The sequence below is a fragment of the Oncorhynchus kisutch genome, linkage group LG22 (assembly GCF_002021735.2).
Source record: "Oncorhynchus kisutch isolate 150728-3 linkage group LG22, Okis_V2, whole genome shotgun sequence".
In the NCBI taxonomy this organism is placed as follows: domain Eukaryota; kingdom Metazoa; phylum Chordata; class Actinopteri; order Salmoniformes; family Salmonidae; genus Oncorhynchus; species Oncorhynchus kisutch.
Window position 1 is genome coordinate 43,269,864 of NC_034195.2, and position 17,858 is coordinate 43,287,721.

General features: G+C 41.7%; 2 protein-coding genes across 7 annotated transcripts in view; one reads left to right on the forward strand and one right to left on the reverse strand.

The window, feature by feature from the left end:
- LOC109867120 (RING finger protein 141) lies at positions 1–9,774 on the forward strand. Of its 3 annotated transcripts, none has more exons than XM_031801958.1 (7): positions 1–198; positions 4,367–4,425; positions 4,546–4,731; positions 5,565–5,673; positions 5,853–6,046; positions 6,201–6,308; positions 6,418–8,856. In XM_031801958.1, exons 3-7 carry the CDS (start codon positions 4,595–4,597, stop codon positions 6,566–6,568), a joined length of 699 nt encoding a protein of 232 aa, XP_031657818.1. In that variant the 5' UTR covers positions 1–198; positions 4,367–4,425; positions 4,546–4,594; the 3' UTR covers positions 6,569–8,856. The 3 variants fall into 3 exon arrangements, with proteins under 3 accessions (XP_031657818.1, XP_031657817.1, XP_020311635.1); XM_031801957.1 differs by having other exon boundaries at positions 64–198; positions 4,367–4,449; XM_020456046.2 differs by lacking the exon at positions 4,367–4,425 and having other exon boundaries at positions 67–198; positions 6,418–9,774.
- Positions 8,966–17,858, reverse strand: part of LOC109867198 (AMP deaminase 3) — a 24,148-nt gene continuing 15,255 nt past the window's right edge. For 2 of the 4 annotated variants that reach the window (XM_020456202.2, XM_031801956.1), the window contains 14 exons: positions 16,784–17,006; positions 16,399–16,567; positions 16,084–16,249; positions 15,615–15,834; positions 15,376–15,505; positions 15,042–15,236; positions 14,645–14,776; positions 14,405–14,568; positions 13,797–13,923; positions 13,315–13,478; positions 12,998–13,118; positions 12,003–12,176; positions 11,633–11,743; positions 8,966–11,363 (listed from right to left, as the gene is read on the reverse strand). In XM_020456202.2, the coding sequence (XP_020311791.1) occupies positions 11,187–11,363; positions 11,633–11,743; positions 12,003–12,176; positions 12,998–13,118; positions 13,315–13,478; positions 13,797–13,923; positions 14,405–14,568; positions 14,645–14,776; positions 15,042–15,236; positions 15,376–15,505; positions 15,615–15,834; positions 16,084–16,249; positions 16,399–16,567; positions 16,784–17,006 (2,273 nt within the window). In that variant the 3' untranslated portion in view covers positions 8,966–11,186. Of the gene's footprint in view, positions 11,364–11,632; positions 11,744–12,002; positions 12,177–12,997; positions 13,119–13,314; positions 13,479–13,796; positions 13,924–14,404; positions 14,569–14,644; positions 14,777–15,041; positions 15,237–15,375; positions 15,506–15,614; positions 15,835–16,083; positions 16,250–16,398; positions 16,568–16,783; positions 17,010–17,858 lie in introns of all 4 variants that reach the window. The other 2 variants (XM_020456201.2, XM_020456203.2) reach the window with 1 other exon arrangement.

Here is a 17,858-nt window from a genome sequence, read left to right on the forward strand (position 1 = left end):
GCTTTAATTTGGTTTGAGAGCCACCATTGATCTGCATAAAAAAATCCAGTGCGACGTTTGCGTACTATTTTCTTTCGTCATCATTCTGCGACAGGCTTGCCAGCACACAAAAACCACAACACAGACACTCAAACAAAATAAACGTTGCTGATTGCATGTGGTTTGCGAAATATCGATGTTGACACGTAGCAATACCAGGTAAGCTGAACTGTTATCACCAAATGTGGACTGATTTTCTTATATGGGCTTGTGTTTTTCTCTTAGCTAGCGTTAGCTATCTAAGTTAGCATCTGAGCCTACCAATAAATAAATTGTGATAACGTTAGTTAGCTAACGTAGATAATTAGTGCGATGCATGTGACAGATGCAGTACTGTAGATAAAATGCCAAAGGCTGATCAAGCCTTTCGTGTGACAACAAGTTTTCGTTTCAAGGCAAACTACGCTAGCTTGCTAACTGACGTTTTTTTAATTCTCTTTTTTTGGTCACATTTTATTGTATTGCAGAAAAACCAGTATGCATACAAGAAATATACAAACATACAATGATAACATATGCTAGGGGTTACAACAAATGACAGATTATACAAATACCTTAAAAGATGCACACATTGATTGTTTTAGCAGCTTTCTTGTTAGAAGAATGTAGAATGGTTTTATGTACTGCTCGAATTACTTATAGAAAACACGGAAGAGTGGTTAATTACAAGTGCATTTACATTTATCAATATGTAAGTTTTCCATTAGCAGAATTAGATTGAGAATTGTTTTTCTTCATCCTTTTTATAGTTAAGGAAGCAGAACGTTCTCCCATTAAAAAAACAAGTAATCAAGAATATTAACAATTATTCAACTATGAATATCTTTCCATAATTTCTTTACATGTAGAAACTGTTTCTGGATGCTCAACATAAAAAGTACGGTTCATGTCTGAGTGTCTTCATGTAATACTTACAGATCATTCTGAATTAGATCTCTTTGACCTTGTTAACAGGCAGGTATTTATGTGGTAATAACCATACTTTTTTCCCGATAGTTGTCTGTGTGACATAAGGAATGGATACAATATCCCTTTTGAAATTAAGCACGTATAGATCTGTTATTCTGAGGGAGCAAGGAGAAACACATGTTTACTATTGGAGCGACAACTGGATCAAGCAAGGGCAGGTCAGGAAGGTGAGGTCTGGTTACACCTCTAAACAACATGAGAGTTCCAGATGGAATAGCATCAAAGACTATGGCAAACTCTCTAGGTGTAACAGGGATATTGTAATGAGGTAAAAATTCCTCATAATTGAGTAACAATCCTTCTGCATTAAAAAGTTGACTCACCAGCAAGACATGATTATTAAACCATTTCTTAAAAAATAGACTTTACTTCTATACAAAATATCCGTATTGTTCCAAATGAAATACCTATGTGGGGAAAAAATGGTTTATTTATTAACGACCACGCTAAGAATACTTGTCTATGAAAAGCAGATCATTTTGTAGGAATCTTATCAATGTTATAGTTACAAAGTAACAAATTGAAGCCACCATGTTAACTGATGTTTGAGTTGATTACATAACAGTCCTGACATCATTAGTTATAGTTACTATTGTAACATTGATATTGGTGATGAGGTTTTTCTGGACACATTAACGTAAACTTATCTTTGATATATAAACCTATCAATTCTGTGCTTGTAACTAGCTAGCCCGGTATGGCTGTTTTGTGCAGCTCTAACTGCCTCATTATTCAAGTGGATATAACAGTAATTGTAACATTATATTGCCATGTCAATGCATTGAAAGTAAAGTTACCTAGCTGTCCATCCCTTTAGATATGTTTACAAAATGACTAAGGTTATTTAATATCTCAAATTCTACACATTTTGCCATGGGGCGGAGAGAAGATTTAGCAATTTTATATCTAATGTCATGGAATTCTACTCATTTTGCCATGGGGCGGAGAGAAGATTTAGCAATTTTATATCTAATGTCATGGAATTCTACTCATTTTGCCATGGGGAGGAGAGGAAAATGAGCCATTTACAGGGGTATGCGCAATGCCGTTGGGGGTACGCCCCAAAAAAGTCGCAGAAAAAATAAATCACATTTATATTTTCTAATGGGGCTATACATTTGGGTGAGGTTTTTTTTCTTGCCTGAGTAGCCTTGTTTCACTGTCACATTAAATTAAACCATCTAGTGTTCAGCGAAATAACAACACAATGTCAAATACAGTTAGCCTAGTCAAATAATGAACATCCAATCACATTAACCATTACTCTCTCACGGGAATTCCACTAACAGTCCGTATGTAGCTAAATGTAGCTGCTGCTCATGTTGGTATCTGTACTGATGGCGTGATAGGGAGACCATAGTTGACTGGTAACGTGTGTGCAAGCAGTTGCTCCCAACGCCACTTGGGTACACTGTAGCATCCACCGAGAGGCTCTTGCTGCCAAGGGAATGCCTGACAGCTTGAAAGATGTTTTGGACACTACAGTGAAAATTGTTAAATTTGTTAACGCAAGGCCGCTGAACTCTCGTGTAATTTCTGCACTATGCAATGATATGGGCAGCGACCATGTAACACTTTTACAACTTACCGAAGCTGGTTATCAAGGGGCGATGTATTGACACGCTTTTTGAATTGAGAGACGAGCTTAAAGTTTTCTTTACTGACCATAATAGTCACTTGTCTGACCGTTGCATGATGACGGGTTTCTCACACGACTGGCCTATCTGGGGGATGTTTTTTTCTCACCTGAATGATCTGAATCTAGGATTACATGAACCATATTCAATGGACTGTCTGCAACTATATTCAATGTGCGGGACAAAATTGAGGCTATGATTAAGAAGTTGGAGCTCTTTTCTGTCTGCATTAACAAGGACAACATACAGGTCTTTCCATCATTGTATGATTTGTTTTTGTGTGCAAATGAACTCAAGCTTACGGACGATGTCAAATGTAATATAGCGAAGCACCTGAGTGAATTGGGTGCGCAATTACGCAGGTACTTTCCCAAAACGGATGGCACAAACAGCTGAATTCGTTATCCCTTTCATGCCCTGCTTCCAGTCCACTTACCGATATCTGAACAAGAGAAAACGCAACAAGCGATTCTGTGAAAATGTTATTTCATCATTAGCCACTGCCAGGTTTCTGGATTGGGCTGCGCTCCAGAGTAATCGCGCTGTTAAGACACTGATGCCTTTTGCAACCACGTACCTGTGTGAGAGTGGATTCTAGGCCCTCACAGCATAAAAACTAAATACAGGCACAGACTGTGTGTGGAAAATTATTTAAGACAGACTCTCAACCCAACATTGCAGAGATATGTGCGTCCTTTCAAGAACACCCTTCTCATTAACCTGTGCTGAGTTATTCACACCCTTCTCATTAACCTGTGGTGAGTTATTCACACCCTTCTCATTAACCTGTGGTGAGTTATTCACACCCTTCTCATTAACCTGTGGTGAGTTATTCACACCCTTCTCATTAACCTGTGGTGAGTTATTCACACCCTTCTCATTAACCTGTGGTGAGTTATTCACACCCTTCTCATTAACCTGTGGTGAGTTATTCACACCCTTCTCATTAACCTGTGGTGAGTTATTCACATCCTTCTCATTAACCTGTGGTGAGTTATTCACACCCTTCTCATTAACCTGTGGTGAGTTATTCACACCCTTCTCACTAACCTGTGGTGAGTTATTCACACCCTTCTCATTAACCTGTGGTGAGTTATTCACACCCTTCTCATTAACCTGTGGTGAGTTATTCACACCCTTCTCATTAACCTGTGGTGAGTTATTCACACCCTTCTCATTAACCTGTGGTGAGTTATTCACACCCTTCTCATTAACCTGTGGTGAGTTATTCACACCCTTCTCATTAACCTGTGGTGAGTTATTCACACCCTTCTCATTAACCTGTGGTGAGTTATTCACACCCTTCTCATTAACCTGTGGTGAGTTATTCACACCCTTCTCATTAACCTGTGGTGAGTTATTCACACCCTTCTCATTAACCTGTGGTGAGTTATTCACACCCTTCTCATTAACCTGTGGTGAGTTATTCACACCCTTCTCATTAACCTGTGGTGAGGTATTCACACCCTTCTCATTAACCTGTGGTGAGTTATTCACACCCTTCTCATTAACCTGTGGTGAGTTATTCACAATTTTCAATTAACAAATAAAGTTTTATATGTAAGATGGTTAAATAAAGAGCAAAATGATTGATTGTTTTTATATTATTATTTGTGCCCTGGACCTATAAGAGCTCTTTGTCACTACCCATGAGCCGGGTTGTGATGACAACTCACTCATTCTTATGTTTAAGAAATGTATTGTGTGTGTGTGTGTTGCAGGCTTACAACGATGGCAAAAAACTACATTTGAGAGTGTGCTGACCCTGGTACAAGAAGGGGTACGCAGTTGAATGTTTGAAGGGGTACGAGACTATAAAAAGTTTGGGATCCACTGCTCTAGACAGTAGGTACATGACTTGGTGACTTTGCTTGTGTTTGTTTGGGTTTCCCCCGGTCAGGCCCCCCTGCACCGTCTTCTCATAGTGCTTTTGTGTGAGCGCGGTCGGGATGGGCCAGCAGATCTCAGGCCAGGCGGTGATGACCAGTCTACCTGAGAAGCTGATGAAACACGCCAGGCTGGTAACAGACAGCGGTTACCTCAACTACGAGGAGTTCCTGGGCAGGGTGGCAGAGCTCAATGACATGTAAGGCTGACCATGTTTTGTCATACTGTCAATATACTCCATGTTTCCACTGTTCTTTGTAATAAGTCAGTAGGCAAAGAGAATAGCTGTCTTTCATTTCCAGATGGTAGGCTAAGGCCCAAAAGTGATACTGGTCCTCCTCTGGCACTTCTTGATCATTATCCAATTACACCACTGGTTATTAACTGACACCATCCAGATTATGAACATAGTCAAGAGCTAGAGAGCGGCAATAAATTGCCTGAATTGATATAACGTTGGAACGTTTACATTTTTTAAATGATCATTTAAACTACTACTAAATGTCGATTAGTGTCCCAGCTCTAGCTAGAGCATTCTCGGCCTACTGGAATTTAACTTAGTCTCTTCCCCAATCAGTATGCTTTTAGCTCTCATAGGCAGTAAGTGACAGAAAATAAGGGTAGTTTGGTGTCAGTGTTGAATTGAACAGAAAGTGCATTGCTTTGGTTGGACGACAGCACTTAACCAGTGGCATAAAACAAACTCTTAGATAACTTTAAGAGTGATCATAAAATATTGCAAAAATGTCATGACTCATGATAATCAAACATCCCAATAATTGGTGGGGGTGAGCCTAATCTTCTCCATGACTATTACACTGTTCCCGTTAGTGAGTCCTTCCCTTACGGTCAAATAATTCAAACAATGTTTCTCCATGACTATTACACTGTTCCCGTTAGTGAGTCCTTCCCTTACGGTCAAATAATTCAAACAATGTTTCTCCATGACTATTACACTGTTCCCGTTAGTGAGTCCTTCCCTTACGGTCAAATAATTCAAACAATGTTTCTCCATGAATGTGAACTGGACAGGACAGCTAAGCTTGCAGCTGGACAGCAAAAACACCTTATCTTTGAAGTCCAGACTGGCTCGGACGCCTCTGCTCTGTGGAAAGTGGCTGTGAGGATAGTTTGTACCAAGGTGAGAGAGGGACAAACGGAAGTTGGTCTCTAATGAATAAGACTTGTCTCCATTCTCGCTAGCTGTTTACGGGGCATGTGTGTGTTTTTGAAACTTAAATTGTTTGTCATTTGCAGTGTGTGATGGCATGTGCATGTTTTTGAGACTGAAAAGTGTCTTATTGCCCTGTGGTTTGTCAGATCAACAAAGAGAATGGGATGGTGGAGGCGTCTCGCATCATGAACCTGTACCAGTTCATTCAGCTGTACCGTGACATTACCAGCCAGGCAGCAGAGGTGCTGTCAGCAGAGGGCGCCAGGCTCCCATCTGGAAACCTCCCATCTGGAAACCTCCCATCAGGGGACTCCTGTCAGGCCAGCATGTGGATGGGCAGGTTAGTACATCACTGTGTTTTCTTTCATATTTCTGTGTGTAGTCTTGCGTTGCCATCCTTCCAAGTCTCATTTATTACTTTGCTCTTCTCTATTGTGAGAAAGAGGAAGTCTGGAAGCTGAGTGATGCAAGCCATTATGTTTATTCCCATACAGGGTAAAGCAGTTGACTGATGAGGAAGAGTGCTGTATCTGCATGGATGGGAAATCTGACCTCATCCTGCCTTGTGCTCATAGCTTCTGTCAGAAGTGCATTGACAAGTGGTAAGAGAGATGGACACAAGCCACAACCGTCCATAGATACATCTGTTGTCACAAGGTCCATTTTAATGAGTAATTTGAGTCAATTCAATGAATTGGTTTGTTTTCATAGGAGTGGGCAGAGCAGGAATTGTCCGATATGCCGCTTGCAAGTGACCGCTGCTAATGAGTCGTGGGTGATGCCTGATGCCCCTACAGAGGAGGACATAGCTGGCTGTATCCTCAACCTGGCTGACGAGGCAGGCCATCCACACAGACCGTAAACTGCTCAACACTAAGACACTTTGATAAACTAGTGACAGACAAACTGACATCGGGAATAGTTAGGGGTTTTTCCTGACTTAGTGTAGGGCCTGTAGTTTTTCCTCATCAGGAAAAAACCTTGGCCTAGTTTTGGGGTATGTAGATAGGATTTAGTTTGCTTTATAGAAATGTGCCTATGTGATCTTCACTTTTAGCAATAACCACTGATTATATTTATTTTATGTTCTCTTTTTTACTTTTCCATATTTTTACATGATTGCTCTCCAAAGTGGATGTGTATATAAGATTTAAAGATGTGTATATACACATGGTGGCCAGCTTATTAGGTACACTACCCCATTCATGAAAATGGTTTGTTTCTACAGACAGTGAGTGACGTGGCCGTGGCTTGCCATATAAAGCAGGCAGACAGACATCGAGGCATTCTGTTCGATTGAATGTTAGGATGGGCAAAACTGACCTATGCGACTTTACGCATGGTTTGCTCATCGGTGCCAGGCACGCCGGTTCCAGTATCTCAGAGGCCCGGCCTCCTGGGCTTTCCAGGCATGACAGAGTGTAGGGTTGTTCAAGAATTGTGCGATAAACAACAAAACATCCAGTCAGTTCTATGGTCATAAACAGCTCGTTGATGAGAGGTCGAAGGAGAATGGCAAGAATCTTGCAAGCTAAAAGGCGGGCCACAAACGGGTAAATAATGACGCAGTACAACAATGGTGTGCAGAACAGCATCTCAGAACGCACAACTCACTGGTCCTTGTCACAGATGAGCTATTACAGCAAACGACCACACCGGGTTCCACTCTTATCAGCTAAAAACAAGAAGAATTAGTTCCAGTGGGCACATGATCACCAACACTGGACAATTGAGGAGTGGAAAAACACTGACTGGTCCGACCAATCCTGGTTCGTGTTGCGTCATGCTGGTGGTAGAGTCAGGGTTTGGCATAAGCAGCATGAGTCTATGGCCCCATCCTGCCTTTTTTCAACAGTACAAGCTGGTGGTGTAACGGTGTGGGGGATGCTTTCCTGGCACACTTTAGGTCCCTTAATATCAATTGAGCAATGTTTCCATGCCCTTTCAAATTCAGGCTGTTCTCGAGGCAAATGAGGGTCCGACCTGGTACTAGATGAGTGTACCTAATAAGTTGGCCACATTGTTTCCGTTCAGCTTGGTTATACCTACTCTTAGAATTGCGCTTTGAATCCTGGATAATAGTAGATGTTTTAGTATAACTGTTATAGGCAGCTCTGTAACTGCTGTTGAACTTTGCATAAATCACTGTAGTCACATGAATACTTTAATTTTGAAATCCACACACTCTGTGGGAATGGTTTGTAATTTCATGAAATGTGAAAATAAGTACAATAATCTCATGGATGCTTTAGCCAGGACAAGCTTTCTATTTTCTCTTTAATCAACATGTTAGGGTGAGGTGATTTCTATCAACTATTTTTAACATAATTAAAACAAAACTTCTGCATTATTATTAACAATAATTATTTATTATATCACTGATACCCAGGCCAGTGCATTGGATGTTATAAATAATGTACTTTTTATTAAGTGTGAGAGACTGAGTGAATGTTAAAATAATACATATATTTTTTAATTCCCATTAGGTAACTAAAGATTGAAGCTGTTTTGTATATGCACTTTACTCACTGTTAGTTAAACAATGATTTAACATATTAAAAAAAATATTAGTCCACAGAACATTTTTAACCAAATCTGTCAAAGTATTTTGGGTTTGTAATGTTGACCAATTGCACTTTTGAACACTTTTGTATTTCGCTGTGACAATCATATTATTATTGTGCGTCTTTGAGTAAAGCTAAATCCACAACAACATAATTGATGTCCTTTAGAAGTGTAGCAGGGCTCTACACTTACAAGATGAGTAACTTTGCCTGAGGACTTGTGTTAGCAACCAGAGCTAACAACTAGGCTTTAGCTCAGTGGGCTAACGCAGTCTTCAGTTACATCAATATCCTGTGTTCAACCTGGTTGTTTACAGAAGCGCACAGCCTAGTAATTTTATGAAAGACAAACTGCATTTAGCATTTGAGTGCAATGTTCTATGGTGGCCTATAGGTGGTAGCATGTACTCTGTAACTGCACCTGTAGTTGGCTGGAGTACTTTAGAATGACTAATTCAGGATGTTTAGGACGCAACTTGCTAGTTAACTATGATTATGGTCTTTTCTTGTTAATTGATAAACTGAACTGTCTCTGAACATTCATAACATAAACCAACAACAGGCTAATAAAGAGAGCAGTTATGTATATTGTCTTATTTTATTACATGTTGGCAACCTCAGGTGGTTGTCAGTCTCATATTTGACCAACTTTGTGTTTCAGGTGCATTTGTTACAGTATTTGACACAGACGCCTATTCTAAGTAGCTCTTTATTGTCATATAAAAACAAATTTCCCGATCATACACGTACAGTTGAGTGACATTTATGCTGCATTCAGACAATGAACCAATTCTAGGATGAAAGTTTGTCATAGTCGCCACATGATTACAGTTCACCTTTTGTCAAGTGATTTTTGTCCATGGTATGATGCCCACATAAGAGAAGCAATTCAACATTATAGAAAGTGCTCCGTAGTTAACCTCTTACCAAAGTTGTATAATAGAAAACACCACTCCTCTCATACCCAGCTACGAACTTAGTAACTTCTTTAAATGTGAGTCCCTTCACCTGATAGAACACAATAATATCCCTTCTACCATTATGTACTGTAATTCAAATAGAAAGACAAGAACAACAACAAAAATGGCTATGCTCTCGGATTGGCTTTCATTCTGGTGTGAGAACTCTTGTATTGGCACAGTTGGTAGTATTTTTTTTTAACAGGACCTGGGAGTGGCAGTGTACTGGCAGTGTACAGGCAGTGTCCCTCTGGCTCTCATGTTCAACTACAAAACTGGTTTTCTAGGACAACATGAGAAAATTAGGTAGCGAGTAAGTTCTGCTTTCTCAACGATAAAAAAACCTGCATGCAAATGAGTCAACAGAGGACATGGGTACTGTGATTTGCCTAGTATGGTGCTGTTAGCTTGGCTTGATGTGGTGTAGCTTACACAGTACGGTCTTATTCATATAGCAAGGTGCCTTATTCTCTCAGTATTACCATAGCCCAGTAACAGTTGGATCTTTTCACCATTTTGGTGCGTTTTGAGAAGTGTAACTTGCTAAAAAAAAAAGGTCTGTTCTCCTAATTTTACTTTGTCATAAAGAGCACACATTCATGTTAATAAAAAACACATTTTCCATCTCAAGGTCTTTTTCTCAAGGTCTTTTTCTCAAGGTCTTTTTCTCAAGGTCTTTCTCAAGGTCTTTCTCAAGGTCTTTTTTTCAAGGTCTTTCTCAAGGTCTTTTTCAAGGTCTTTCTCAAGGTCTTTTTTTCAAGGTCTTTCTCAAGGTCTTTTTCAAGGTCTTTCTCAAGGTCTTTTTTTCAAGGTCTTTCTCAAGGTCTTTCTCAAGGTCTTTCTCAAGGTCTTTCTCAAGGTCTTTTTTTTACTAGAGCCTATTAAGTGACAAATAAAGTAGCAGGGTTGACTGTAACAGGGTTGACTGTAGCAGGGTTGACTGTAACAGGGTTGACTGTAACAGGGTTGACTGTAGCAGGGTTGACTGTAACAGGGTTGACTGTAGCAGGGTTGACTGTAACAGGGTTGACTGTAGCAGGGTTGACGATTTCATCTTAAATCAGCCATAAATCCCCATGTGAGAGTGGGAATAGAAGCTTGTGTACAACAGAATGCAAGCTTCTATCTGTATATCTATGGGTAACAGGGTTGACCTGTAATGCTCGACCTTCTCAGTTTTCTGCCACTAAACACCAGCAAATGGCCAAGAAGAGTAGAACCAGCTCACCTGCTTTTACACTATGATTTGACAATTAGATTTTCAATGTTTCTTTTGAAAAAACTATAAAGGAATGGTTTCAATATATTAAAACAGAATTTCAGTTCACGTAACATGGTTGACGTTAAAATGAGGGACTGATGTAAATAAATCACTAATCAGATTAAATTAATAATCATTTTTAGAAATGACTTTGTCAAAGCTACAAATTAACTAGGGCTTTACCATGATGTTGAAAACCTGAGACATTTAAGGAAGGGTTAAATGGGTTGAATCTTCCAAGAAGTCACAGAAGGTGCATGTTGGGACATGTCAAAATGCTGAGTTTTCGCACTTTAGCAAGTCTTCGTTCAAGTAAAAAATCTGATTGAATTCTCCATGTGGTCTATATTAAAAGTTAGTATTTAATATAAAAGGCTTTAAAATTCAATATTGGTGCACAATTTCTACATAAAATAACAAAGGGATGCAAAAGGCACTAATTTCATGGAACGACCCAGTACAGTACTTGGCTGTGGCCTAGAGCTGAAATAGAGAGAGACTAAAGGTCACATTATCTCCTGACCCAAACCATACAGTGCTGTCTCAGATACTATCTTTTCACATGGACCTTTCCAGCATGGTTCTAGCAACTACTGTGCAGTGAATGTGTAACCACTGACACGGCAAGCACTGTACAACTCAGCTTGGTTAAGCCTGGCTCAGCTCGGTATGTGTAAAAGGGTCTCTCTGCTGTGGTCACTCTACCTGGGTTCCGCTGGCCTCTGACTTTACGGCCTCCACCAGGAAGCTGAGCTCATTGCACAGAGTCTCGTGCCGGTAGGCCATGCGGATCTGAGCCACGTTGGTCCGTCTGATGTCATTTCCCTCCGGCCCGTCCTGCAGGTAGTTGGGCCCCAGGAAGTGCATCTTTTCCTGGCAGGAGTAAAGGGGGATATATGTCACCTCTGTGACACAGCACACTGAGGCATACTCAGGAATTACATGAGGAGGGGGATGGCTACAGAAATCACTTATGAGGTGATGTCATGGTGTGTTCTCCTGAACTGTCGGCCTGAGCGTAATTTTCAGGAGGTTTAAGACATCTGTCATAGTCAGCATGCCAGGCATTACTAGTGTTTACCACAACACTACAATTTATCAAGCAGTTCTATTTACCAAGTATTTGCTGTTGTTTACTGTACCTGATGAGACAGACCACTCTGCAGCACACTGTTCCTGGCGATCTCACACGTGTCACAGGTACTCAGCTTCCACAGCTGGGCTGCAATGGCATACTCCTCCATCAAGGCCTCCTGCAGCATGGACAAACAGACGGGGGAGTTTTCCCAAAGCTTCTTTGCTAACATGCTATTTTATTTCACACACAGAAGATTGACCGTCAAACATTGATTTTACAATTGTTACTCTTGCAGCTGTGCGGCTGGGTTGGATAGATATAAAACATTATGGTGATAGCTTCATCTTGCCTTCTGGTGGGCTAGTTGTAACTTCTGCCACATTGCTTACACCTATCCAATCCTTTTAGATCTATCTACTGAAGTGCCCAGTGACCTTGGTGTAGTGGAACTGCATGGGGTCGTCGGTGGACAGGGACACACACAGGCCTTTCTGGAGGAACTCCTTGAGAGGGTTCTTGGAGTACTCCAGGAACAGGCTGTTGTTGCTCAGAGGAGACATGGCGATGGGGACCTGGGCCAGGTAGTACAGGTACTGCAGCACAGGACTCTGGGGAAGGAGAGTGATGGAGAGATGTCAAAACTCCCTTTGTCTTGGCCATGACCCATGTCCAGGGCCATGACCGATCAGTTCCCTTTCTAACTGCCTACCTAATTTAGGCAAGTGCTGGCTCGGCTGTCTGCTGCATCTTCTTGATGAAATGGCATCACTACTAAAAGGTCAGCTTCACTGTCAACTTCCAGAGAAGGCTCAAACCTCATCTCCGATTGTGCAATTATAGGTCTTGATTTACTGACCAACCCTTAACATAACAGTCAGGTATGATAACGCCTTCAATAGACAGATGTAACAGATCCCAGATAAATCTGATTACTTCGTGATTTGGATGATCAATTGTGCAAATATTCTGACTAGACTAAAAGTTTACAAAAACACATAGATCTGTCTGCAAAGACGCAGGTCATTTTTAGTGTACTCGTTTCCACTGAAACTAGAAATGTAGCTGAGTAAGCAGCTGATTTGTCATGTGTCATCCCAGACATTGGGAACTAAACAGGATGGAGCTGCGTTGATCAATAATGCCCTTTTGACACAAAGATCCTGATGAAATGTGGAATAACTCAGTTCTCAGTCAGTGGGCTGTCTGACTTTTTTGGGTTAAAAAAAAGTTTCTGTAGAAAGCAAGCAATTTTGGCCGTTTTGGAGATTTGAAATGGATTAGAGCAGAAGTGAAACGCTTCCATTCCCACTGAAAGCTGTGGTTCAGCACCGCATTTAAAGATTATAATCCCTGTTACATGTAATCCGTTACTACCCAATCTTGGCCATTTCATAGGTAATGATTAGGGGTCAGAGTTGAGGTGTCGGACCTTCTTTAGGTTGAGGCCGTGGGAGATGTTGTCTGCCGTGAGGAAGGCAGAGACCAGGTGGGTGATGGACCCGGCCTCGCCACAGTGGGGCCGGAACTGGAAGGTATTGAGGCCTCGTTCCCTGGGGAAAACAAACAATGACGCGTCACATTACATAAAGACGGAGAAGACATATTTATGTAACAGTAGGACAAATAAATATATATTATACCTTATATTGCTGAGTCTACCTTTAATCATAGCAGTAGGCTACACACGGGAATACTATCAATACAATACATGTTTACTTGACACCCTGGTCCGGAGCATGGACTTACTTCCTCAGGTTGTTGAGCACCATGATGTTGGCGTACATGTAGAAGAGGTAGTAACTGTAGGGTGGGTTTTCGCCTGAGGTCCACTCCTCAGGTTTGGGGCTCTTGTAGGAGAACATGTGGTCGCTGTGCTTGGACTCATCATCCACACTGTCGAACCCAGTTACCTACAGGACAGGAGGTGGGGATCTGAGAATGTGCCATAGCTGGTGCACGGTAGACATTCTGGCACAAAATGTCTGCCATGCATGATGCTAGACCCAGGAGGGTTCTACCTATTGGTGGTGGAGGAAGTAGTGAGGTACTCTCATGCACTGTAAGATGCTTTGAGATCCAGGGTAAAGTACCACTGTATAAATGCAATCTAATATCAACATTTTGATTATTAGGATGAATGTGAATTATAGCTCTTTCACCAACATTTCTGACTTGTAGAAGCAGTCTGATAAAGTTTAGCCACCCTGCCATGTGTTGTAAATACGCACATATTTCAAGAAAACGTGCATCTCCTTGTTCTTTTGTGGATTGACTGTAGCCTTGAACAGTGGGAGGAAAATATTTTCCAGCAGCTTGGCGTAGTTCGGTATTATGTTCTTCGACTTGAAAATGTCACTGCAAGACAAAACGATACATTTGTGAAACGGATATCTTTAGACATGTAATTTGCTCGATCACTGTAAGACTGATGATTGATTCAGTTCAACTGTTGATTGATTTGATAATAATGTTGACCACTGCCTTTGTTTGTACAAGTACCAGCACCATTCCTTCTAGCCTTTGTGCGTCTTACACACCTACCATTGTTTGTTATGTGCAAACAAGAGCTGTTAATCAACGGGGTAAAAGTTAAATAACAGCTATTGAATATGGACCATCACCCTGGTTTACAATGTAACACGTCACATTTTATACGTGTCCACTGCCATGGAACAATTACAAGTAGTGTAAGTCTTACAAAGACCATTACGGCTGAAGCATTATAGTGTCACTCATTTTAAAATCAGCATTGAGAGCAGCATTGCCTTTATCTTAATTTTGTCCAGCTTCTGTGCCAGGTTTGGATGTGCATAATTCTTCTATTCGTGGCACTTACTAGATCCTGGGTACCTGGATGACCCAGCGCATGTTGGGGGAGTGCACCTTGTGCTGGATGAACCATGAGGCCAGGCTCTCCCACTCGACGGGGGAGCGGCCGTAGATAGACATACGGGGTTCTGCGTGCTGGTACTTACTCTCCTCCAACTCATGGGCCACTTCCTGTTATAGAGGAAGTGAATAGCAGGATGTTAGAGATGCCCACGATAGTGAAGCTGTGCATAAGTTGACGCTATACCTTGATGATGCGAGCAAAGTATTCCCCTTTGATGTAGTTGTCTGTTTTCAGGTAAATCTCTCGGAGTTCGCTGGCTCCCACTGGGTTGTACTTGGAGTTGAACTTGTCAAAGCGGTGGAATGTTTGCCTTCCCTAAGAGTAAACACCATTCTCAGAGAAACTGCTGCCAAGTTACATGGAACCTAGTGCCAAACTGCAATTGTTTACAGACTTAATTCTGAATATTCATATGTGCATTATAAAGGTGCTATAAACTGCTCATGAACAGTTTAATCGTGGAGCAGAATAGGTGTTTTAAATGTGTTAAATTGATGTAACCTATAAACTGTAATAACCTAAATACTGTCCAATATTATTTCAAGCATTAGAATATGAAGTGTTTTGGGAACATTCTTACAGCGTGAACGTCCAGGGAGTCCACAGTGAGGTCATAGGGGTCCATGGTCAGGGTGTCAAACACCTGTTTCAAGGTGAGCTTTTGGCCCCCCTTCTCCAGCACCACTCGGTCCGCCTCGGTCTTGTAGGTGGTCTGGATGAACTTCAGCAGGTGCTTTTGGTTCATGCAAGCAGCTGCGTGGATGTGAGTGTCTACCTGCATGTACGAGGAAACATAAGCCAGAAAAAATGTGTCTGTTTGTTCTAAAGCACAGCTTGAGTCAGTGAAATGTAATCATGGGAGTTGTTCAACCCTATTTATTTGTATTACGCCTTATATTCTATATATCACCAACCTTCCTGACGTTATAGAAGTCTCTGTGAGGAACACGTTTCAGCTCCTTCAGCTCAGCCATCTCATTCAGCATCTCATGCAGATAGAACTTGGAGGCCATGAAGTTCAGTCGTCTGTGGCAGTACGTTTTCCTGTGAGAAGAATGATATTAGATGATATTACAAACACCGTAATAGATGGGTGATTGAGAATTGGGCAACAGTCTGTGTGAGGTGGTGATGTGGGCGGTGGGGTGTTCACGTGGGCCCGTCGGCGATCATGGCGAGGACATGGCTGAGGTCAATGGCGAAGGTCTCCAGGTCAGGGTAGGGCAGGCTGCGGGGCTGCTGCTGCTTCAGGGCCTCTGCGTCATTGTACACATAAACAATGCCGTCCTTCATCTGCAATGCGTAGTTCAGATCATCAGGGATGCCCTCCATAGTGTATGGATCCTCCCCCTCTTGAGGGCAGGGGCACATGTCTACGGAGGACAGGATTAGATGGGTGAACAGAAGGGAGAGAGAGGAAACGGCTTCAGAAGAATCTGAGTGTCTCGAGTGGAGTTACTATTCCTTTGGGTCCTTTTCGAAAGCTTGAGCTCAGAAGTAATCAAGGCAAAGCTGTTCCTAGAGCACTTTGATCAAATGTCCTACACTGTAGAACTTGTTAGATTGATGAACAGGTATTGGTATATGGTTGATACCCGGCTGTGTACAGTTTGATTTTCTACCTGGCAAGATCTCCTCCTCCACGTTCCACTTCTGGTTCTCAGCGCTGCGGAGGAACTGGGCGGTGGTCCTGGGGAAGCGATGGTAGGCCAGCCTGGAGTACTTCTCCCTGATAAATAGGGCTTTAATCAGGGTTTTGGCTGCCTGCTCATAGTCCTCCACTGTGATCTGGGAAAAACATGTGTTGACAAGACCATAGGAATTAGAAATGGCCAGCCCATGCCTTGATATAACTTTTCAGCCATTGCATGTAGTAGGAAATTATTTGTGATGTGATTACATGATGAATGAATATATTATTATATAATGCCCCTTACCCCTGCACAATAGTCTCCGCTAATGGTGACCCTCTGGAACTCTAGGGAGTGGGCGCCAGGGGTGAACAGAGGGGCGACCACAGACAAAGCCCACTCTGGACAGATGTTGAGGGAACTGGGGAACTGCTGAGATAATGACTGGGAACGCTTCATTTTGAAACTCTTCTTCCTGGAGAAACCAACATCATACAAGTCGATAGGTGGAAAATACAGACTCTATGCAGACTCCTATTGAAAATCAAGTGAGGTCAACTCCATGATGTTCAAGTCACTTGAGGAAAATGAACCTAACTGACAAAAAGTCAGGAATTTAATTTAAGTTAATTTGACTTGAACGGAATCAAACTGACAATTAGACCCCATTAATTGATTTGTGCCCTCTGACCTTTTAGTGCTCTCTTCAGAGTACTGCTCAGCGATCTCCTTGAGCATCTCTCGCTCCCGGACCTGGTTCATGCCGATGGGACAGTCCTCGGACACCGTGTACATGGACAGGGAATCCTTGGTGTCCTCCTCCTTCAGCGCCGAGGCATACACCTTCTCTGCCAGCAGACGCACTGACTCATCCACCTCGCTCAGCAAGACCTTGGGGAACTGACGCGGCATCTCTACTGAAACAGAGGAACACACAGGAGCTTTTATTATGCAGGACTGATCGAGCACACTGTATACATGAAATATAATGTCCTTTTTTAGGTTTAACACACATGGTTGTGACATATGCTCAATGTCCTTAAAATGGATTTATAAATTACCCAGCCTCTCTGTGTCCAATTATGTAAGTGACTATATATATTTTGTTTATAAATCATTTTAGAAAAAGCATTAATAACGTATTGAAAGGTCCAATGCAGCTGTTTGTATATCAACATCAAAACATTTCTGCGTAACAATTATGTACCTTGTAATAGTTTTCCATTAAAATGTATTTTTAGCAAAAAAAATTTTTGCTAACAATAATTTTGCTAGGAATGTCTGTGGTCTGAGTGGGAGGGGAAAAGGTAAAACTAGCTTTTATTGGCAGAGAGGTTTGGAACTCTCCTTGTTTTTGGTCTATTAACCAATTTACCAACTGGTAATGTCACCAGGCAAGCCGAAACTCCTGCCCATGCAAACAGGCTGATTTAAACCAACCACTATCAGGAAATAACACTGATAACACTTTTACAGTTTTAGTTTCATTAGCTGTTGTACAATATGATACAAAACAGGAAAAACACATGTTGTAGTGTATGTGGACAACCCTTAAAATTAGTGGATTCTTCTATTTCAGTCACACCCCTTTCTGACAGGTGTATAAAATCGAGCACACCGCCATGCAATCTCCATAGACAAAAATTGCAAGTAGAATGGCCGTACTGAAGAGCTCAGTGGCTTTCCACGTCACCATCATAGGATGCCACCTATCCAACAAGTCAGTTCGTCCAATTTCTGCCCTGCTAGAGCTTCCCCAGTCAACT